The sequence below is a fragment of the Ruditapes philippinarum genome, unplaced genomic scaffold (genome assembly GCF_026571515.1).
Source record: "Ruditapes philippinarum isolate M1 unplaced genomic scaffold, ASM2657151v2 ctg4221_1_1_1_1, whole genome shotgun sequence".
NCBI classification, from domain to species: Eukaryota; Metazoa; Mollusca; class Bivalvia; order Venerida; family Veneridae; genus Ruditapes; species Ruditapes philippinarum.
The window spans coordinates 184,254-205,587 of record NW_026865215.1 but is presented as its reverse complement, the minus strand read 5'-3'; the positions used below and the strand labels follow the sequence as shown (position 1 = coordinate 205,587).

The 21,334-nt window shown below is 33.3% G+C and overlaps 3 protein-coding genes across 8 annotated transcripts in view; 2 read left to right on the top strand and 1 right to left on the bottom strand.

Annotated features, from left to right (window-relative positions):
* Positions 1 to 517: 517 nt before the first annotated feature.
* Positions 518 to 3,400, top strand: LOC132728199 (sodium- and chloride-dependent betaine transporter-like). The gene is made up of 3 exons (XM_060713834.1): positions 518 to 695; positions 2,445 to 2,557; positions 3,260 to 3,400. Exons 1-3 carry the CDS (start codon positions 557 to 559, stop codon positions 3,398 to 3,400), a joined length of 393 nt encoding a protein of 130 aa, XP_060569817.1. The 5' UTR covers positions 518 to 556.
* A 733-nt stretch (positions 3,401 to 4,133) lies between these two features.
* LOC132728195 (sodium- and chloride-dependent glycine transporter 2-like) lies at positions 4,134 to 6,475 on the top strand. Its single transcript, XM_060713832.1, has 4 exons — positions 4,134 to 4,272; positions 4,603 to 4,703; positions 5,263 to 5,430; positions 5,760 to 6,475. The coding sequence occupies exons 1-4, from the start codon at positions 4,257 to 4,259 to the stop codon at positions 5,949 to 5,951; spliced, it is 477 nt and encodes a 158-aa protein (XP_060569815.1). The 5' UTR covers positions 4,134 to 4,256; the 3' UTR covers positions 5,952 to 6,475.
* Positions 6,476 to 12,062: 5,587 nt separating this feature from the next.
* Positions 12,063 to 21,334, bottom strand: part of LOC132728191 (protein Jumonji-like) — a 29,463-nt gene continuing 20,191 nt past the window's right edge. For 3 of the 6 annotated variants that reach the window (XM_060713822.1, XM_060713823.1, XM_060713824.1), the window contains 11 exons: positions 20,727 to 21,020; positions 19,653 to 19,748; positions 19,089 to 19,207; positions 18,049 to 18,119; positions 17,112 to 17,226; positions 16,032 to 16,140; positions 15,465 to 15,647; positions 14,892 to 15,016; positions 14,128 to 14,284; positions 12,793 to 12,900; positions 12,064 to 12,412 (listed from right to left, as the gene is read on the bottom strand). In XM_060713822.1, the coding sequence (XP_060569805.1) occupies positions 12,257 to 12,412; positions 12,793 to 12,900; positions 14,128 to 14,284; positions 14,892 to 15,016; positions 15,465 to 15,647; positions 16,032 to 16,140; positions 17,112 to 17,226; positions 18,049 to 18,119; positions 19,089 to 19,207; positions 19,653 to 19,748; positions 20,727 to 21,020 (1,533 nt within the window). In that variant the 3' untranslated portion in view covers positions 12,064 to 12,256. Of the gene's footprint in view, positions 12,413 to 12,792; positions 12,901 to 14,127; positions 14,285 to 14,891; positions 15,017 to 15,464; positions 15,648 to 16,031; positions 16,141 to 17,111; positions 17,227 to 18,048; positions 18,120 to 19,088; positions 19,208 to 19,652; positions 19,749 to 20,726; positions 21,021 to 21,334 lie in introns of all 6 variants that reach the window. The other 3 variants (XM_060713825.1, XM_060713828.1, XM_060713826.1) reach the window with 3 other exon arrangements.

The window sequence follows — 21,334 nt, the reverse complement described above, 5'->3', positions numbered from 1 at the left end:
TTAATTTTGTTAGTAAAAAGATTATCTAATATCCTTTAGAATGTCGCCTTTTTAAGTGTCCCTATAATGAAGGCGGTAATAACGCGTGGTAAAAGCGAAATTTTAGCTGGACAAATTAGTACACCATAGAATTAGCCGATTTGAGCATGCTTCATTATAACAATTTTGTATGAAAAGTAGACGTAAGTACTTGGACTCTTAAAACATTTTGTTTTTAATTTCTACAAAAAGTAACAAATATTTGATGAATTTAAATGTTTATATTGCATCTTATTCTTATGATTGTATCACACATCAATGAATAGAGCCTGTAATATATCCCTCCTACCTTTCATTTCCAGTTTTCTGTTACAGACTTTAACTTTAAATAAAAATAGACATTGAAAAAAAGAAACGAAATGAAGATACTGTCAGCGCTTTGATTAATAAGCTTAAAACGGTTTCCGGATGATAGCATCATGCCAATGACGGGAAAAATATAAAGAGTTACCCCATAGTGGACCCCGGGGAAAAAATCACCCTATTTGCAAAACTTTCACATGTTCAAGTTTTCGTCATGCATTTTTTCAGGGATGCGATTTTAGTTTGTTTAATGGATTTGCTGGCCGGGTTTTCCGGAGGCTTCGTTATCTTCTCGGTACTCGGACACGTGTCACATGAAACTGGAATTGACATCACAAGTTTTAATCAGTCAGGTAATAATGTTGACATTATCATGAGTTGCGAGATTTTGTACCCACAAGAAATGACATACAATTTCGTACATTTCTTCCATACTTGAGGCTTTTATAAGTTGTAGTTGAATACTCAGAATCGTCAGCTTTTTGCTACTTCCTGTATATTTATTTTAATCTGATACCCGATTATGTAATGGACTTTTTAAAAAATGGATAGTCTGTAGATATAAATTTTTATTAATTTTTAAAGGGGTTTATATCGCATCTTTTCTTAGATTGTTATCAAAACCCAATGTAGCGATAGACCTGTAATTTTTCCTCCTTTCATTTCCATTTTTTCTTTTACAGTCTTTAACTTTAAAAAAAAAGGGGAAAATTGAAAAGCCCAAATAAGGACTATCAGGCTTTGATTAAAAAGCTAAAACGGTTTCCGGGTGATAGTCACTTTTTCATATCATGCCAATGACGGGGAAAATTATAAGAGTTATCCCACTGTGGGCGCCCGGGAAAAAATAATCCAATTTGCAAAACTTTAACATGTTCAAGTTTTCGTCATTCGTTTTTCAGGATGCGATTTTAGTTTGTTTAATGGATTTGCTGGCCGGGTTTTCCGGAGGCTTCGTTATCTTCTCGGTACTCGGACACGTGTCACATGAAAACTGAATTGACATCACAAGTTTTAATCAGTCAGGTAATAATGTTGACATTTATCATGAGTTGCGAGATTTTGTACCCACAAGAAATTGACATACAATTTCGTACATTTCTCTCCAATACTTGAGGCTTGATAAGTTGTAGTTTAATACTCAGAATCGTCAGCTTTTTCTGCTACTTCTGATCTAGATAGCCGAGTTATGTAATGAGTGGCATAGACTGTAGATATGGTCTTCGTGTCCAAAAATGTATTACGAATATGTTATAGCTTATGCGTTTTACTTCCAGGACACACATTTCCGTAGTTTATTTTCGGAAAACCAAAATCTTGTATGCAATAGAAACAGAAACGGTATAATTATTCCAACCATAATAAAACCTTTTAGGTATTTGTTAATGTCTTCAGCACTTATTCCTATGTTTTCAGAGGATTAAGAACCTTGGCTTAACGATTTTTAATGGATGAATCGGATATCCAGTTTTAGGATTTAAAGTTTAAGGAGACTGTTAGTATTGGTAGTCATCCTCAGGTTCATATATGCAAAATTAGTATGTAGTCATTCTCAAATTTATCTGCAAATTTAGCAGGTAGTCATCCTCGGCTCCATCTGCAAATTTAGCAAGTATTCATCCTCAAATTTATCTGCAAATTTAGCAGGTAGTCATCCTCATTTTTTTCTGCAAATTTAGCAGGTAGTCATCCTTGGGTCCATCTTCAAATTTAGCAGGTAGTCATCCTCATGTTTTTCTGCAAATTTAGCAGGTAGTCATCCTCATTTTTTTCTGCAAATTTAGCAGGTAGTCATCATCATTTTTTTTCTGCAAATTTAGCAGGTAGTCATCCTTGGGTCCATCTGCAAATTTAGCAGGTATTCATCCTCAAATTTATCTGCAAATTTAGCAGGTAGTCATCCTTGGGTCCATCTGCAAATTTAGCAGGTAGTCATCCTCAAATTTATCTACAAATTTAGCAGGTAGTCATCCTCGGGTCCATCTGCAAATTTAGCATGTAGTCATCAGGGCCATCTGCAAAATTAGCGTTAAAACAATTATCATAATTCACTAGTATTTAATAAAATAAAATAATATATTTCAATTTCTTATTTCATACAGGATATGGTTTAGGTTTTATCGCTTATCCTGAGGCGGCTAATTATTTACCTCCACCTCAACTCTGGTGTGCCTTATTCTTCTTTATGTCAATATTCCTGGGAATAGACTCTCAAGTAAGAAATAAAGCAACATTGTATGTTGAACAATAATTTCCGTTTGCAGTGTATAGAGTTTATCATATTTTATCATTTCGATCATTTTCTTCATTTTTAACGGACACGTACGTTGGTTGCACTAAAAAAGAAAAAAATCAAAGGTGTATGCCAGGTACAGGTTTATATAGACAAACATGCTGAATAAATACGTTGTAGTAGAATTTATTTAAACTTTGCCTGGTTTTCAAATATATTAAAGGCCCAATATGCCCCAGAAATCCATGTCTTTTTTAAGTATTTTGAAATGTTAAACATTTGTTTAATAATGTTTAAATAATGGATTTAGAGCATGTTAGATGTTTACCAACTGAAAAAAGTAGCACTGAACAGTCATGTGCCGTACAGGTAGCAAAATGTAAACAAAGTAATATTTTGACTTCAATACAAAATACTAAATCTCTATAATTATACCAATTACCAACAGAACTAAAGATGCAAAAGATAGTTCATGTATGTAGAAAATAAATATAGATTTAGAAGCTGTTACAAGATACAAAAAATAAACAGCTTTTGAGAAATAGAAATGAAAGCATATCCTAGGCATTATGGGCCTTTAAGCAAATAATAGGGGTCACATAGCTCAATTGTCTCTTCTGTTTCTTATCTGTTTCAGTCCATGAACTGTCGATTTATTCATTCATATCAAACCTTTATCTATAGTTTCCAAACTACGAGATTGTCGTGACAGCAATTAAAGACGAGTTCAGCAAGCGTTTACATGGAAAGACAACACAGCTTACACTGATAGTAATTGTGTTAGCGTTCCTGCTCGCAATTCTCAAGTCACAGGGGAAAAATTAATTAAACAAATCATAACTTTATTTTTTGGCCCGTTCAGTAACCAAATTTGTTGTCATTCATCAGCAATACAATTTCATTTGAAATGTTTGACTTATGTCCTGGTATGAAATATTACCAAGCTTGTTCCAAATTAAGGCATTATTTTCAATGAACTACATATAACAAATGTGAGTAAATTTCAAAATCTTATCCGGATATATTGAAAACAATTACGAATTGTTTTGAGCGTAATTATGATAACGATGATGATGTTGACGATGGTTATATGATGGTGATGATGACGATTGTGATGATGATGATGAGGATGGCAACGACGACGTCGGTCATCGGATGGTAAGTTAAGAATTGGTTTGAGCATATGATAAAGATGATGATGACGACAACGACGATAATGATGATGATGACGACGAAGATAATGATGATGATGACGCCGACGATAATGATGATCATGATGACGATAATGATGATGACGACGATAATGATGATGATGATGACGATAATGATAACGACGACGATAATGATGATGATGATGATGCCGACGATAATGATGATGACGATAATGATGATGATGACGACGACGATAATGATGATGATGACGACGATAATGATGACGACGATATTGATGATTGTCATGATGGTAATGATGATGCTGATGATGGTGGTGATAAAGACGACGACGACTTCTGTAATAATGATTTTGACGATGATGATGGCAACGACGCCGAGGACGACGACGATGATGATGTTCATTATTTCCAGATTTTAACTTCAGGGTGGTTACTATCTACTCACACTGTTGGACTGGTATGCGGCGACATTTTCGGTGACAATATTTGCTCTCATTGAGTTGTTAGTGATGGCGTATGTCTACGGTAAATATAACCAGAATATTAGAATATGTTATTTCAAAATAACAGTTGTTGTAGTTTATCAAGTGAATATAATGAATATGTCAAAATATATTTAAACATTAACAGAGCGTGCTGTTAACTTAAAGTTCCACTTCACATTTATTACATTATGTAGAAACCTGTTGTTAACTTGCCAACTTTAAATGCCTTTTTAATTAATTTGCTGAATGGTTCTGATAATTTCCATGCTTTGGCATGGTAAGGAAACATTTGAAAGAAATTTGATAAATCACCCTGTAAGCATAATTGTATAGGTCACGTGACATACAATATCATTACATGCAATTAAAGGTATCAAAAGAGTTGATGCAAATATGCGGGAGATGACAGGAAATGGGGTACCGCTGTTATTCAAAATTGCCTGGTGTGTTACAACTCCTATACTTCTTGCGGTATGTTTCTATCCGTTTTCAATTTACATTATATCTTCTGACGTCATTGTAAGCCAAACTTTAATACTTTTATGCAGATGTGACTGACAACGAAGTTATGCTTTACTACAGATGGCAATGACAACCAATATTTTATGCATCAATGCAGATATGATATAATAGGTAACGTTAATACAGATGCAATTGGCCAGCAATATATTATGCATTACTACAGGTGCAATAGGCAACCAATAGTTCATGTTGTAATGCAGATGACATTGGCCAGCAATATCTTATGCATTTATACAGATGCAATGGGCAACTAATACTTCATGCCATTGGCCAGCAATATTTTATGCATTGATGTAAATGCTATTGGCAACCAATCTTTCAGATACTATTGGCAACTGATATTTTATGCATTTATGTAGATGCCATTGGTTGTCAATCTGTTATCATTAGAAGACTTAAAGCTGATCACACAGACGCCTTTATTAGCCAATCTATACTGATTAAAGCAATGACGTCATTTTAGAATTTGTGATTGCTCAAGCCTTTAGACATGCGAATTTCATTCAAGGTCACCCTCGGTTTCACCGTATACACCTATGAACCGCCTTCATACGGCAGTTACGAGTACGAGCAATGGCATATCGGATTAGGATGGTGTATCGCCTCCGCTTCCCTCGCCCCTATACCAATATACGTCATCTATAGGCTATACAAAACACCAGGGACATTACTTGAGGTAAAAGTTACTGCTGAACTTATTTTCTTTCTGTGATATATTGTTTGTTATATTGTATTGTTAGTTTGTTTTAGTCTTAATAAAAGTCATGGGACAAATTCTTTTCTTGCGAACTTTTTAATAAGTAGAAATGTTGGTTTGAATAGAATTTAGATCCATTTTTGTTTAGGGAGATAGTGAACACTAGTAGTTTTCCGTATAGCATACTGAAAGATTAAGTATCCTATTGACGGATGGATATATACATGTATCTAATACAATTCTTTTGAAAACATCTACATTATTACTTGGAATTATTTTTAAAGAAAATTTCTTCTTTTTTTTCACAGAGGCTGAAAATAAACTTACGCCCAAATGAGCTGTGGGGCCCACCAGAAGAAATAAGAAATCCGGAAATCATCCCACAAGAAAAACTTTGGGGACCAGCATTTACCGGAAATGACGACATCAAAACCGATTCTTCAAAATCTCCCGACAAAATTGACGGACTTGACAATCCCTCATTTCAAACAAAACTATAATTGAAGTATTGAAATTCACACATGTTAATTGTACTATCAAACAATGTACTTTTCGTGTGACATTGGTACTGGTGTAAAACAAAATGGTACTGGTGTAAAAATATTGTTTTCGTTTTGTACATGTGTGGAAACAATTCTTCATAGAACAATGTGCAAATTATGTATAACAAAATGTATATGACAAATCCGGAAATAGTATTGTCACTATTCTGTCATAGGCACATGACGTCACTTTCTAAATAACACAACACAAAGGTGAAAGTCGAAATAAAATTCACAAATTTAAACCAAGAATTGAGTTCAACATGTAATGGTCGAAGTTAAACAAGAAATATAACTTATACATTTAATCATTTTCAAATGTTCTACGCATATTACCATTGTTAACTCTAACCTCACACAAGAAATGTTTAATTTTCGTTTCTATATAACCAATTGTAAATATTTACTAGCGGCTTTGCATCAGAAATATTGCTTATAATCTGTATTAATAATTCTTCAAATGTTGCCTTAAACCTTGAATTAAAATTTGCTTAAATATTTAATTATAATATAGTTGTCAATTTTTCTAACTTAGATAACTACGGAAGATAATTAGTGCCAGGTGCATGTTTTTTATTAACTCGAAATTTCGAGTTACTAACTCGAAATTTCGAGTTACTAACTCGAAATTTCGACTTACTTATCTCGAAATTTCGAGTTACTTACTCGAAATTTCGAGTTACTAACTCGAAATTTCGACTTACTTATCTCGAAATTTCGAGTTACTTACTCGAAATTTCGAGTTACTAACTCGAAATTTCGACTTAGTAACTCGAAATTTCGACATACTAACTCGAAATTTCGACTTAGTAACTCGAAATTTCGACTTAGTAACTCGAAATTTCGACTTACATTGCACGTCTTTCATTGGTTGCCGGTGAAAGCAAGGATTGAATTCAAGATACTTTCTTTCGTGTGTAGCTGTTGCACATTGACAGAGCACCTTTAACATTTATTTAGCAGAACAATTTTATAGGGTCAAATTGTCCACACATACTGAACATATCCTTCGCTTTTTTGTGGAGGGGGGATGTAAAATCACACTTTCCACATTTCCGTGTTAACCGGGTGTTTCTTTTTTCTTAAGCACACATACAACCATCATATGGAGAAACAACAAGTCCAAAACCCACCCTATTGTAAACTGTGCAATATCATGTGTTAAATAAGTTTTAAATGACGTGTATACGCCAGTTAGTCAGTCACGTTTCTTTATACTAATAATGTTTTTGTAACATTATTCATTATTTACTAATACTTTGATTCATATTGCGTTGATAAAAGTTGATAAAAGTTATACTTGTTATAATATATATGTTGGGAACAATATAAAAGCATCCGATTTTACAAGAAATATAGTCAGTCCAACAATTTTTACAAAGGCCTCAGCACGCCCTATTTTGGCCACGCCGCGATACTTTCCTCAGATGTACGGAATGCCGTTAGGGCTATTGCCTATGAATGTGTTGATCTGAAACGCGATAGTCGATAGTACGATGGTGAAAACGCGACAGTACGATACTACGATGATGAAAACGCGATAAACTATCGTGTTTTCACCATCGTACTGTCGCGTTTTCACCATCGTAGTTTCGTGATTTCGCGTTTTCATCATCGTTCCATCGCGTTTTCATCATCGTGCTTTCGCGTTTTCACCATCGCTGTTTCGTAATTTCGCGTTTTCACCATCGTACTATCGACTATCGCGTTTTAGATCAACACATTCATAGGCGATGGCCCTAACGGCATTCCGTACAGATGTCCCACACGTGAAGTATAGGATCGTTTTTTTTTTACAGGGATGAGAAGAATATGATTAGTGAAAAGATATGTTCGTACAGATGGGATACAATACAACGTCTTAAGAACGCCTGAACGTACAAATTAAAGGAAGCCTTGTATTTTTTAGGTCGGGTGTGAACATGCCATTACTAAGTTTAAGTTAAATTTCAATAGTTTTTGTCCAGGCACCCGTTTCTCCATCTCCATCGTTCAACGGCACTCCCTACTATATCTTATACCATCTAACTAATAACTTTGGCCGGGTTAGTATGTCGAAATTTCGAGTTAGTATGTCGAAATTTCGAGATAAGTAACTCGAAATTTCGAGTTAGTAACTCGAAATTTCGAGATAAGTAACTCGAAATTTCGAGTTAGTAAGTCGAAATTTCGAGTTAGTAACTCGAAATTTCGAGTTAATAAAAAACATACACCTGGCACTTATTCTCTTCCGTAGATAACGGCGTAAATGTCTTTCCATAGTTTAGAAATGCACAAAAGCAAATTTTTTAAAGTAATAGCGCACCAGTAAACCGTAACAGAAATGTGGAAGCGAGATTTTGAACAAGAACAAAAATATATCAGAATCTAGCTTTTTGGAGTCGGTTATTTAGTATATAGGACCTATGTAAAGCCTGTAGTCTTCTTTTAAGATATACAAATGTAAAAAATTAGAAAAAAAAGGGAAAAACCCTTTAATTTTAAATCTAGATCATGGGGGTTTAAAAGGGGCATCAATGACATGCATCTAGGTCAGTCAAAAACTTTAATAATTAGTTGGGCCCGGGTAAAATTTCAAAAACCAAAAAAAAAATAAAACAGCGGGGGGGTGTGTAAGTGGGAAAACCCTATGGTTAATTTTATGCCAATAATTTACCTCCTTAGAAAGTTTCCTAATCATATTCCAGAGTTTAGATTATTGTTTGATATTTCCTTAAAAATACTGGGAACGCGCATTTTTGCATTTTTTTTAAACTAAATATGTTTTTGACCCCTTTTTATCGGCCTAACAGTAGAAAAAAGCTGGCTACGCCCCTGTAATGTCTTTGTTCTCAAATGTAGCGTCTTTTGTGAACTTTCGCTACCGTGGTGTGATCACCTCAATTTTTTTGTTGTACTCCGAACATCTAAATATAACTATGTTAAAAAAACGTTTTTTTGTTCAGTGTTTTTTACAACTCCAAGTGTGAACACATCTATGTTTGAAAAATGAGTAGATATAGTCAAAAGGGATTGAAAAGGTTTTGGGGGTTGAAATAAATAACTGAAAAAAATCCCAAGTAAATGATTTTTATTTCCTGTACACTTTGGATAAAAATTGCAACGGGAAGTTCTGAGGAGTAGTTCAGACAAGTTTTGTGACAGACCAACAGACAGACTGAGAATCACTCTCTGTGTATGTCGCCACCACTCTGTAGTTTGCACCCTTTGCAGCATACTAAATATACTCGCGTTACTACAGACAGTGAGCAGTAGTGTAACATTCGACCGATGCGCAGGAGAGTACTCTGTAGAAGCCATTGCCACAACACAAAAACTCAGAGGTATAGAAAACAAACTTTTGTTATCTTTTTTAAAGTCATACATCATTTATTAAACACAGACAAATCTCAAAACAATAATAATTAACTAACATTGATGAAAAGTCACAGCTAAAAAGCTATTGACAACATGTAGCAACAAATCCTTTTGACATTTAATGCCCTATGCAATACAGACAAGCTACAATAACCAGCCCCCCTATGGAGGGAAAATGCTCAAATTTCAAGTACAACATAAATATTTGTTATTCTAACATTAAGGTGGTTTGTCCAACATGATTTCATCTCATAAATATGGGCTCACACTTAAATCAATTCAAATCATGAATTTAGAACCTTTCATACGAACATGCAGCAAGAAAATTCACTTAGCAATCACACTTGAGAGCTGATGGGTTTAGACCTTTAGGTGATTGTTTTAGGCTACGTCTTTGGTTAACAAGATAACTGTCTTTGGTTAACAAGAAAACTGCAAGCAGCAAGCAGTGTTAACACTCGTCTGTTATAAATTCTTAAATAAAAAGGGGGCATAACTCCAAAAATATTGCTTTCAGAATTATTCCCCTTGTCTTACCACTGCATCAGATCATGATAACCAAGTATTCCAAGTTTCATGGTAATACCTTTTGCAATGTTTGAATAATTAAAAATTTATAGTTTTTGCACAACACCTTTGACAACCCAGCAATCATAAAAGCTTGATTTTTCTCCGAAACAGACAAGCTAAAAATGTTTACAACTAGATAAGATGCCTGTAATTATATACACAAATTTAAATGCCTTACACTGATAATAATGCCACAATACTGAAAGAAATATACACAGTACATTAATATATCAACCGTAATAATAAATTTTAATCTGGATTCCTTCTCATACAAAAAGATAACTCTATCATAAATCTTAATCATGATTCCTCCTCATAGAAAAAGATACCTCAATCATTAATCTTAATCTGGATTCCTTCTTATTAAAAAAGATACCTCAATAATAATTTTTTAATATTGATTCCTTCTCATTCAAAAAGATGCCTCAATGATAAATTTTTAATCTGGATTCCTTCTCGTAGAAAAATATAGGCTATCTCCACAATAGAGAATACAAAGTTTATCATTTTATGTCAAAATAACAATTCCTATGCTCCCACTTATATCTCAAAATACAAAAATAGTCCATTTATTATTGCAGATTACTATAGTATCTTTCAACACATGATTTCAGGTATACTTCAATTACTCACACTTGCATCTCTTTCATTGCAGATTTATTAAGTCTATGCATATTCAATAACTGTAAACAAATATGTTGATGTCTTTAAGATCGTTATGTGTTGGTGAGTAACTTTAAGATAGTTTCTAGACAATGTATCCAGAAAAAAAACTTTAAACAAATTTTAATCTTGCAAAATATCCATTCTCCAAAAAATGAAAATTGATTCTAAAAACTCTCTTCTTAATAATAAAGATTCTTTGTAACATATTAAAACAGTTTCATGCACAAAATACTTTAAAACTTCTTAGGAGACATATACAGTAAATGTCCAAGGGCATACCAAAATTGTCAACGACATATTAAATTAATCTAAAGGCATGCAAAAATGTTCTCAGTACAAATCAAATTTGTCAAAGGTTACCGCATGCAAAAAACAAAGGACATATCAAAATTGTCAAAGAGGACAAATCAAATTTGTCCAAGTACATGCCAAAATTGTTGATTGTCCCAGGACATACCAAAATTGTCCAAGTACATGCCAAAATCGTCAATTGTCCAAGTTGATGCCAAAATCGTCAACTGTCCAAGGACATACCAAAATTAGCCAAGTACATGCCAAAATCGTCAATTGTCCAAGTACATGCCAAAATTAGCCAAGTACATGCCAAAATTGTCCAAGTACATGCCAAAATCGTCAATTGTCCAAGTTCATGCCAAAATCGTCAACTGTCCAAGTACATACCAAAATTAGCCAAGGACATACCAAAATCGTCCAAGTACATGCCAAAATCGTCAATTGTCCAAGTTGATGCCAAAATCGTCAACTGTCCAAGGACATACCAAAATTGTCCAAGTACATGCCAAATTCGTCAATTGTCCAAGTACATGCCAAAATTAGCCAAGTACATGCCAAAATCGTCCAAGTACATGCCAAAATCGTCAATTGTCCAAGTTCATGCCAAAATCGTCAATTGTACAAGGACATACCAAAATTGTCCAAATACATGCCAAAATCGTCAATTGTCCAAGTACATGCCAAAATTAGCCAAGTACATGCCAAAATCGTCCAAGTACATGCCAAAATCGTCAATTGTCCAAGTTCATGCCAAAATCGTCAACTGTCCAAGTACATACCAAAATTAGCCAAGGACATACCAAAATTGTCCAAGTACATGCCAAAATCGTCAATTGTCCAAGTTCATGCCAAAATCGTCAACTGTCCAAGTACATACCAAAATTAGCCAAGGACATACCAAAAGTGTCCAAGTACATGCCAAAATCGTCAATTGTCCAAGTACATGCCAAAATCGTCAACTGTCCAAGTACATACCAAAATTAGCCAAGGACATACCAAAATTGTCCAAGTTCATGCCAAAATCGTCAATTGTCCAAGGACATACCAAAATTGTCCAAGTACATGCCAAAATTGTCAATTGTCCAAGTACATACCAAAATTGTCCAAGTACAAACAAAAATTGTCCAAGTACATGCTAAAATTGTACCAAGTACATACCAAAATTGTACCAAGTACATACAAAAATTGTTCAAGTACAAACCAAAATTGTCCAAGTACATGCTAAAATTGTCAAATTACAAATCAAAATTGTCCAAGCACATGCCGAAATTGTCAAAGGACATGCCAAATTTGTCCAAGGACATACCAAATTAATTGAAGAACATATATTTATATATTCAGAAAAGTATACAAAATACATTTTAAATAAATGGAGATCATCGTGATGATGTGGAAGATGCCGGTGAACTTTTGATATCTGAGTTGGACTTCCTTGTCTTTCGTTTTGGACTACTAGTAGATGCTCCAGGACTTGAGGAATTACCTCCCCTTAATCTACTCTTCACCTCCTTCACAAGGGCTTTAAGTTCCTCCTGAAAGGAGAGTTTGTTTAACATATAATTAGTACATAACTTTCATAAAGACATAAATACTATAATTTCAATTTCAAAAGATATTAATTATTATATTATTCTTAGAAATCAGTAAAAATTTGCTAAAATAATTATAAATAGAAGTCTAAGACAAGTCTTATCTTTTATAATAAGGAAAAAAAAAGATTTTTTTAAATAGAAATGCTCTTAAAAAATAACAAAAAGTCTAAAATTAACAGTTATACAATAATTTCGTCCCAGACACTGACATTTTTATCACAATAACAATTAATGAATTTAATATTATCAGGTATGCCTTCGAACTTGTTCTTACAAATTATCAAACATTATCAATACGAGTGATCAGTAGATCTATTTACCTCAGAATATCTGTACATAAGTTTACAGTATTTGAGATTCTTGCGTTTCTGGATATGTAGAAGACCTTGCTCCAAGGAGAAAGCACTATTCTCATGTGAGTTCAGCACCTAAAACAGCAAGGTAATATAAATAATCCATTTTAATATAAGTATTTTTTTTGATATGATGTAATATGTATATGATGCGGTATGAAACATGATGTGATATGATACAAAATGTTGTTGTTGTTTTATTTTTTGGAAAGGGGTGGGTCATATGGCGAATTTCCAGCTTTACTGGTGGAGGAAAGCCTCAGGCCCATTTCCATGTATTATGCCATGATCTGATACATATGATATATGTGATATGATACATGATTGGATACATGATGTAATTAATATGATATATGATGAGATGTGATTTGTGATATATGATGGGATATATATATGTGATATGATACATGACTTGATACAGGATGTAATTATGTCTTTAAGATTGTGATATATGATGGGATATGACATGTGATATATGATTGGATATGGGATATGATACATGAAGACATGTTGTTATATGATACATAATGTGATATGATAAATGATGTGATATATGGTTTGATTTGATACATGGTGTTTTATGATACGATATATGACGTGATATGATAAATGATCGGCTATATGATGCAATATAATCAGATATAATATATGATGCGATATGATACACGATTGGATATATGAGGTGAAATTAGATATATTGTGATATATTATAGGACTGCCATCAAAAGAGGGTTATACCGATGGCAGTGCAAATATAGTAACATTCCAATATTTGTTTAAAACAAAATTGCTAAAAGACTTAATATAATTACTTTTTTCTTCTCTTTCAACACATGTGAGCAAAAACAATTACCAAATTACCAAAAGAGTTAATGGCCTTGATCAGCAAACAAAATTATGACTTTGACAACATTTTTGAAGAATCAATTACCTTGCAATGACACAGCACCTTGTAAGTATGACAGACCCACTATTCATCCTTCAAACAGTTGAGCTAAAACTTAGTCCCTAACAATTAAGCATATTACATTTACTTACCATGGGCTTAGTCCCAAACAAATATCCATATAACATTTACTTACCATGGGCTAAGTCCCAAACAAATGACCATATCACAGTAACTTACCATGGCCTAAGTCCCAAACAAATGACCATATAACATTAGCATACCATGGGCTAAGTCCCAAACAAATATCCATATTACATTTACTTACCATGGGCTAAGTCCCAAACAAATGACCAAATCACATTAACATACCATGGACTAAGTCCCAAACAAATAACCATATTACATAAACTTACCATGGAAAGATAACATATTTTATTGGACACGTCACATATGATAATTTCCTCGAGGACGTCTGTTTTCTGTGCCTGTTTCTCCAACTTATCATGAAGCTGCTCCGTCTCCTTCAATCCAGCTTCAAATAACTTCTTACGCTCTGTTATTTCACGCTCTCTGGAAAAAAAAATTATGTGTCCAATATATAATATTAAATACAGAAACAGCATGTGAAAAATCATCTATGTGTTATATGCAATACACTAATTTCTAATAGTATCAATATCAAACTATATCAAAATTTAAAGTGTAATTTAAACTTGATATCCCCTGAAGTTGCTAATGGATAGTTCCAAAAAAATGAAAGCTTTACAAGTTCATTTAACACTTAGCCTGTGGCAGCAACCAAATCTCACTAATCTACCAGTGGGGACCAATTTGTTTGTTTGTTTGTTTTATTTTATGCCTTTTTCCAACAGTATTTCAGTCATATAGGCGGGTAGTTTCCTAACCATCGTTCCTGGAGAGTTAAACCAGTACTAGACTACCTTCCTTCACGCTAAACTACCAAAGCATCTCCCGGGGATCGAACCCACGCCAGAGAGGTAACGGGACCAAGATCAGTTGCTGTATTCACTTTGAATTTTCCCTATATATGATAAAATGGTTTTTGTCCAGATTTTGAGACAGAATGTCCACTTACTATATTTTATCCTAGCAAAGGGTTAAGAAATTCAGGAGGTTATGGTTAATGCTGGTTCAAACATGTTAAATGTATACTTACACAACTTTCTCCAGGTATGGCAATAGAAGGGCTAATGTTGTATCTTGGGTTGTTGAATCTCTGGCCAAGAAAACCAGCATGGCATCCATAGAAAATAACTCTATATCATGGTTCATACCCAAGTTCTGAAATGTTTAAATGAATTTCACGCATTATAATATGTAGCCAATAAATTCCTGTTTGATGATAAGAAAGAAATCAGTATTGGATTTAATCTTATCAATTTAGCCTCGTTTTCATTTTCCCAAGTCCAAAAATTTATATCAAATCTATTTTGTACTCAATCAACACAGAATTAAGATACTTACTAAACAAAGAGTGGCAATACATAATTAACATATCTACTCAACAAATCATTACAATACAGAATTAACATATTTACCAAACAAAGAGTGGCAAAACAGAATTAACATATCTTCTAAACAAAGAGTGGCAATACAGAATTAACACATCTACTTAACAAAGAGTGCCAACACACAATTTCACTATTTCACTCTCAATACAAAAGTGTAAAGCAGCCATACAAAATTTCAAAATCTTCAATCTACATGTATTGTAGTGCTCAAACCTTACCTTTGATGCTTGATAACCTTCAGGGATCCAGTCTTGTGTACCATAATGTACAGACTCGGACATGTTATATCCCAGACTTATATTACTGTAGTTAACGGAGGGAAATACCACTACGAATTCCCTCTCTGTCTGAACACACCGACTCAATGATACACCATTCTCTACAAGTTTAGACTGTGGTATCTACAAATAAAAATATTTATGTTTTCAAACCTACATAAACTGCATGACTAATGCAGTATGACTAATAGTCCCAAATAAAACTATGTCAAAGCTAAAAACATGGCCTTAATATAACTAAAAGTAGGAAATTTATATTTTTTGCAATGAACTAGCCATTTAACCACTTGCTTGAAACCTTTACCAGTACAGAAGTTAATATCAGTACATAAATGTGCTATAAAAAAAGTGCAATGTGTAACAAAAGAATGGAATGACAAATCTTGTACATCTATTAAGCTCCAGTTAAAATATTTTGGCAAGCACTAGAACAAGAAATTTGTTAATTACAGCATTTCTTGGTTCGATATTGGTAAGAAATCATAAAGAAGTAGCATAAAACTTTACCATTGCTGAATTTTTCTGTAAACAGAACCCTTCTTTTCTATATAATTTTGGGGCCACTGTCTTCAGGGCTTCTTTAAGATTATCTGTTTCTTGGCTAGGGACCGCATACCTGAAATAACGCCAAAGATTAAACACTTATTCTACAGTTTTCTCACTTTGTATCCCCCCTTACCATTATTCTGCTAAATTTATATAATGGACTTTCCTGGCTTTTAATTTAGAACATACCATTTGTAGTTAAAGGGATTTCAGGTCTAAAATTGAGCCAACAGTTTCAAGCCTGCGAAGAAGTGCAAATTGGCCATAACCTCCACTAACCCTGGTATAAGTTTGTGGTAATCACCCCTATCTCCCCCAATAGGGTTTAGCATAATATTGTTTAGGGCGAAACACAAGGTCATCATACTAGTTATTAAATTCCCTTGCCTTTGGAATATCTGTGGTAACATGTTGTTGGTGTTGTTACAATTCTAAATGATACATATTATCCTATATTTTGTCAGTAATTAAAATATGAGTAAGACCTTAGGAGGACAAAAATAACATTGATGCTTAGCATCACAAAGCTTTTTCCAGGGCTGTCATTGAATATCGCAAAATCGATATATCATTGATATCTATAATCCGATACAATATCGATACACACTTTCAAATATTGATACAAGCTAAAATTTATTTATTTCTGTTAGTGAATATAACTTTTTTTCCCCAGTTTTCTTGGCTAACTTGAACTTTACACAATGTTTTCAAATGTCAGTGACAAAAATAACAAAACAAAAAACCCCAAACTTTCTGTTAGTTTGTAGTATCTTAATGTCTAAAACAAGCATGCATAACGGCATAATCCCAATTTAGAAGACATATTCAAATTTTTTTTTTTTTTATTGTATCTACTGTTGATATATTGATATCTCGTCAATGTGTCTCTGGATATATCGATAAAAAAATTTCCATCAATGACATCCCTACTTTTTTCTACATCTGACTAACTATTTTACTAAAAGATCTATCTTTTGGTTCATATTAACAATTTTTAGTATTAAGGAACAAGGAAAAAGTTATAAAGAAATCTCTAAGTACCATACAAGTCCAGGTCCTTGGTGGAGATATTGCACTGTAGGAAGATTATGTCCGTTACATGATAAACATTTAGTGGTGTACAACATACCAATGTGAAGAGTTGGCACTGTCACACCTGCAATATATAAGATCCAAAATATAAACATAATAAATAAATGTAACACTAGTAATTTTTTGTTAACATAGACTAAGAAACAGGTATTTCTGTTACTGATTATATATACCTGTATAGAATTATATGCTGCAACAAACCACAGAGCTATATTTAAATAGAGAGGAAGCCATGATGCCATGCACTTGAAATCTGTGTCCAGGATTGATTATCCTGCAAGCTCACATTTGGTCAGATTTTCCTAGACCATGTTTAACATGAGGATAGATTTTCCAAGACTGTTTTTGACACGAGGAAATTTATCATGTTATCTTAAATTTGATACAGTAATTGAAGGTAGTAACAAAAAACAAGATGCAAAAATGTGAAACAAAATGCAATGAAGATTATGAAGATGTAAATTATTCTCAGAAATGGATGAAAATGTAAACATATCTAGTTATGCAATACAAGATGGCAGAAATTGATCAAATCCAAGGGCCAATCAATCTCGCGCTAGGATTTTGGGTCTGGATTATAAAATTTTCTATTTATAGAGCTTTATATTCCTATGTAATCTAAGTCTCTGAACTTACACTGCTAAAGTTACATGAATAAATATGATCTTACAGAAATCTATTCTAAAGGTTGGGTTTTTACATCACATAGACACTTGGTAAAGGTCATATCTCCAACCCGAGTTCTTTCGATTCCTCACTCCTCTTACTGAGCCAAACGGACTTGACTGTAGGCTGGCATCATTACATGGTTTAATTGTTTAAGTATTGAAATAAATATGTATAGCAATGACTCTAATTGAAACATATAGCGTAAGGAAAATATTACCTGCTATTAATCCAAGATGATGAAGTATTGACCCTTTACTTTCTACAAAATTATGCAGATTCCAACCATGTCTGTAAATAAAAAAAAATTAAAATAAAGTACAATTCTGCATAAAAAAGTTTACCCTTATAGCCTTTCAAAAAAATAATATCATATGAAAATACAACAACATTAAAACATTACCCTTGAACTTCATAAACTTCTGTTTTGATTTTGTCCTGACCATCAAGGTTACAAAAAAATTTCTGAGCTCTGAGCTTTTTCTGAAATCTATTTTAATTGGTCTGTATAATTATAATCATAATTATATTTTTTGCTGGTTTCTGGCCAATCAGTAAATGCTTTTATTACCTTGGACCCTGTTTTGTATGTGGAAATATTTAAGAAATGTATATAACGATATATTCAATAATAAAATTGAGCAGTCAACAGCAAAGAACCTGGTCAGAATGGACTATAGTGCAGGCTTACCTGCCTTTATACTGGTAGCATAGACAATTTATTATCACATTTAGCATTCTTCAGTCCCTAGCCAGCTGGTGGCAATAGATTCTACAAATGCAACCAGTGCAGGCGAACACTGTTTTTGTTATGTTTGGTTTTTGGTCAGACCAACAAAAGTTAGATCATATGGCACTGAAACAGAACAGATGATTTTGGCTAGCCTCGGGTGTTACAAACTTACAGCAACACCAAGGGTTAAAACCACCTCATCTGCTGGAGCTAACAAATGCATAGACTCCATTAATTCTAACCCATTAAGTCGCCTATAACGTAGGGATAAATGGTGACTGCAATTCTGATGCCTTAACCCTTAAAGGCAACTCCTCAACCACAAAGGGGGCATACAAAAATCAGATAACACTTCAATGCCATCTGATCAAAAGCACCATTGTTTGTTATTCAGTCAGTGCATAATTTAAAATTTTTTGCTTAACTGGATGAGAAAGATGGACAAGTACATATATGATATTGATAGTGGTATGGGTAAAGGGTTGTCATGAGAAATTGACAGCTGATGTATATCAAGTAATACCAACCTTGCATACATGTTGTCACGTCTAACTGGGAACATACTGCCATGTATACTGGTATCAAGACTAGCTCCCTGTACGGCAACATGATCGTCCGACTTCTCTACAATATCCCAGTAATCATTCTGTAAAACAATATAAGCTGACAATAAATTTGTTTTTTAAGTTGACTGTTTAGTCACAATGGTACTATTAAGAGAATTTGGCAATTTTACAATTTTTACTGACGAAGAAAGACCTTAGAAGGCCTCTTTGTGAATTACACTGCCACAACGTTATAACTCACCCCGTTATAACGCTAACCTCAGTATAACTCTTATAAACCTTGGCTCCCTGCCAAAAAAAACCCCAACAATTTTTACTACATCATATTTCACTACTCAGCCATCTTACTTATTTACCACCTTACTAATTACATATATATATCACCAATGATCCTTAAATTACTTACGGTACTTATATGTCTTTTAAACCAGATTGTGAAAATAACGAACAGAAGATGTAATGACAAATAAAACATTTTGTCCAAAATGTTTACATGCAAGTAATAATGTAACAAGTTAACTATACCTCTATAGTTTCCGGATCATTACACGACTCTGGATCATACAGTTGTTGTGTATTCCTTGCTGCACGGTGAAATGATGATAATGGTTGGGACTTGCCCTGAAATTATCATATAATTATAGATATATTATCATATAATTATAGATATATTATCATAAATTATCATATAATTACAGATATATTATCATAAATTATCATATAATTATAGATATATTATCATAAATTATCATATAATTATAGATATATTATCGATATATTATCATATAATTATAGATATATTATCATATAATTATAGATATATTATCATAAACTATCATATAAATATAGATATATTATCACAAATTATCATATAAATGATATTTGTTTATTTGTTTGATTGGGTTTTACGTAACATCCACACAGTATAGGTCATATGGCGACGTTCCAGCTTTACTGCTCGAGGAAGACCTCAGGTGCCCTTCCGTGCATTATTTCAGGCACAAACAGACACGTGAGTAGAACAACCAACAGTCCGTTAGTTAGCTGGATAGCTTCCTCACATGAAAGAATTCAAAGTCCCTGTTGGGATTCAAACCCACAGCGGTGAGGGGCAAGCGGTTTGAAGTCAACAACCTTAACCACTCGGCCACAGACACTTCTATGAATGATATAATTATTATAATGTTACATCTCACAGTAGCATTACAACATGCAAATCTTCACACCAGTACCTTTACTAGTTACAGATTAACTCCTTGTAGACTATGTAGCTATGAACAGCTAATGTTCTTTAGAAGATTCTCTACTATACAACTTCCACATGGGACCTCTCCATACCAAAGAATAGGTATTGAGAGGTCCCAGGTATAAACTTCTCTCACAAAATTTTAAGTAAGATTGAAATGTCAATAAACTTTACTAGACAAACAAAAAAACAACAGAAAAGCAAAAATGTACATAAATTGTAAAATTATTTCATGATTGGAGTCTACTACATATACTTAAAATTCAAATTAAATACATGAATAATCATACATTAGAAGATTTGTCTAAAATATTAGAGCAACTATTATCAATCTAAAAATTTTGATACAATACCTTGTAAACACATTTATAGCAAGTAGGTATGTGTTTTTCTGCCTCGTCTTTCTTTCTGTCCGTCTGTACAGTCTCCTGTAATTGCTCTGTTTCTTCTTCTGACAGCGTCTCATATGCCAGCAGATATTTACAATAGGCCGCATACAGTTTAGACACACGATCTGCTTGTTTTGGTATTTTCATTGCCTCGGCTATTTTTAGCCACTTTTTCTCTTTACCCACGGTTCCCTTCATTCCCCCATACTTCTGAACCAGTTCATATAATTTGACAAGGTCTATCTCGACACCACCAATCTAAAAATATCAATTCTATATAAAACTCAGTGGAGTACAAAATATTTAAAGGCACATTATGCCTAAGAAACAAATCAATTTTTTCTTCTTTAGAAAAGGCAAACATAAGTTTTGTAATGTTAAAATAATGGTTTTAGAGCATGTTAGATACTTATCACCTGTGCTGAAACTATAACGGAACAAGAAAAATAAAAACATACAAGGGTATAATGGGCCTTTAATAGTATCATTTGAAAGTGTTCTAAATACATATGTAGATCTCTTGAAAAATATTTTCATTATCTGATTCTTAATTCATTTTCAATCATTAGTTA

What these genes read in the sequence shown, in the direction of transcription:
- LOC132728199 (XM_060713834.1), top strand. Translation starts at nt 557, where the DNA reads ATGCATTTTTTCAGGGATGCGATTTTAGTTTGTTTAATGGATTTGCTG. An exon ending in CACAAGTTTTAATCAGTCAG is followed by an intron (nt 696 to 2,444) that starts GTAATAATGTTG and finishes TATTTCATACAG; the next exon opens with GATATGGTTTAGGTTTTATC. An exon ending in TCCTGGGAATAGACTCTCAA is followed by an intron (nt 2,558 to 3,259) that starts GTAAGAAATAAA and finishes CTTTATCTATAG; the next exon opens with TTTCCAAACTACGAGATTGT.
- LOC132728195 (XM_060713832.1), top strand. An exon ending in CAACTCCTATACTTCTTGCG is followed by an intron (nt 4,704 to 5,262) that starts GTATGTTTCTAT and finishes ATTTCATTCAAG; the next exon opens with GTCACCCTCGGTTTCACCGT. An exon ending in CACCAGGGACATTACTTGAG is followed by an intron (nt 5,431 to 5,759) that starts GTAAAAGTTACT and finishes TTTTTTTCACAG; the next exon opens with AGGCTGAAAATAAACTTACG.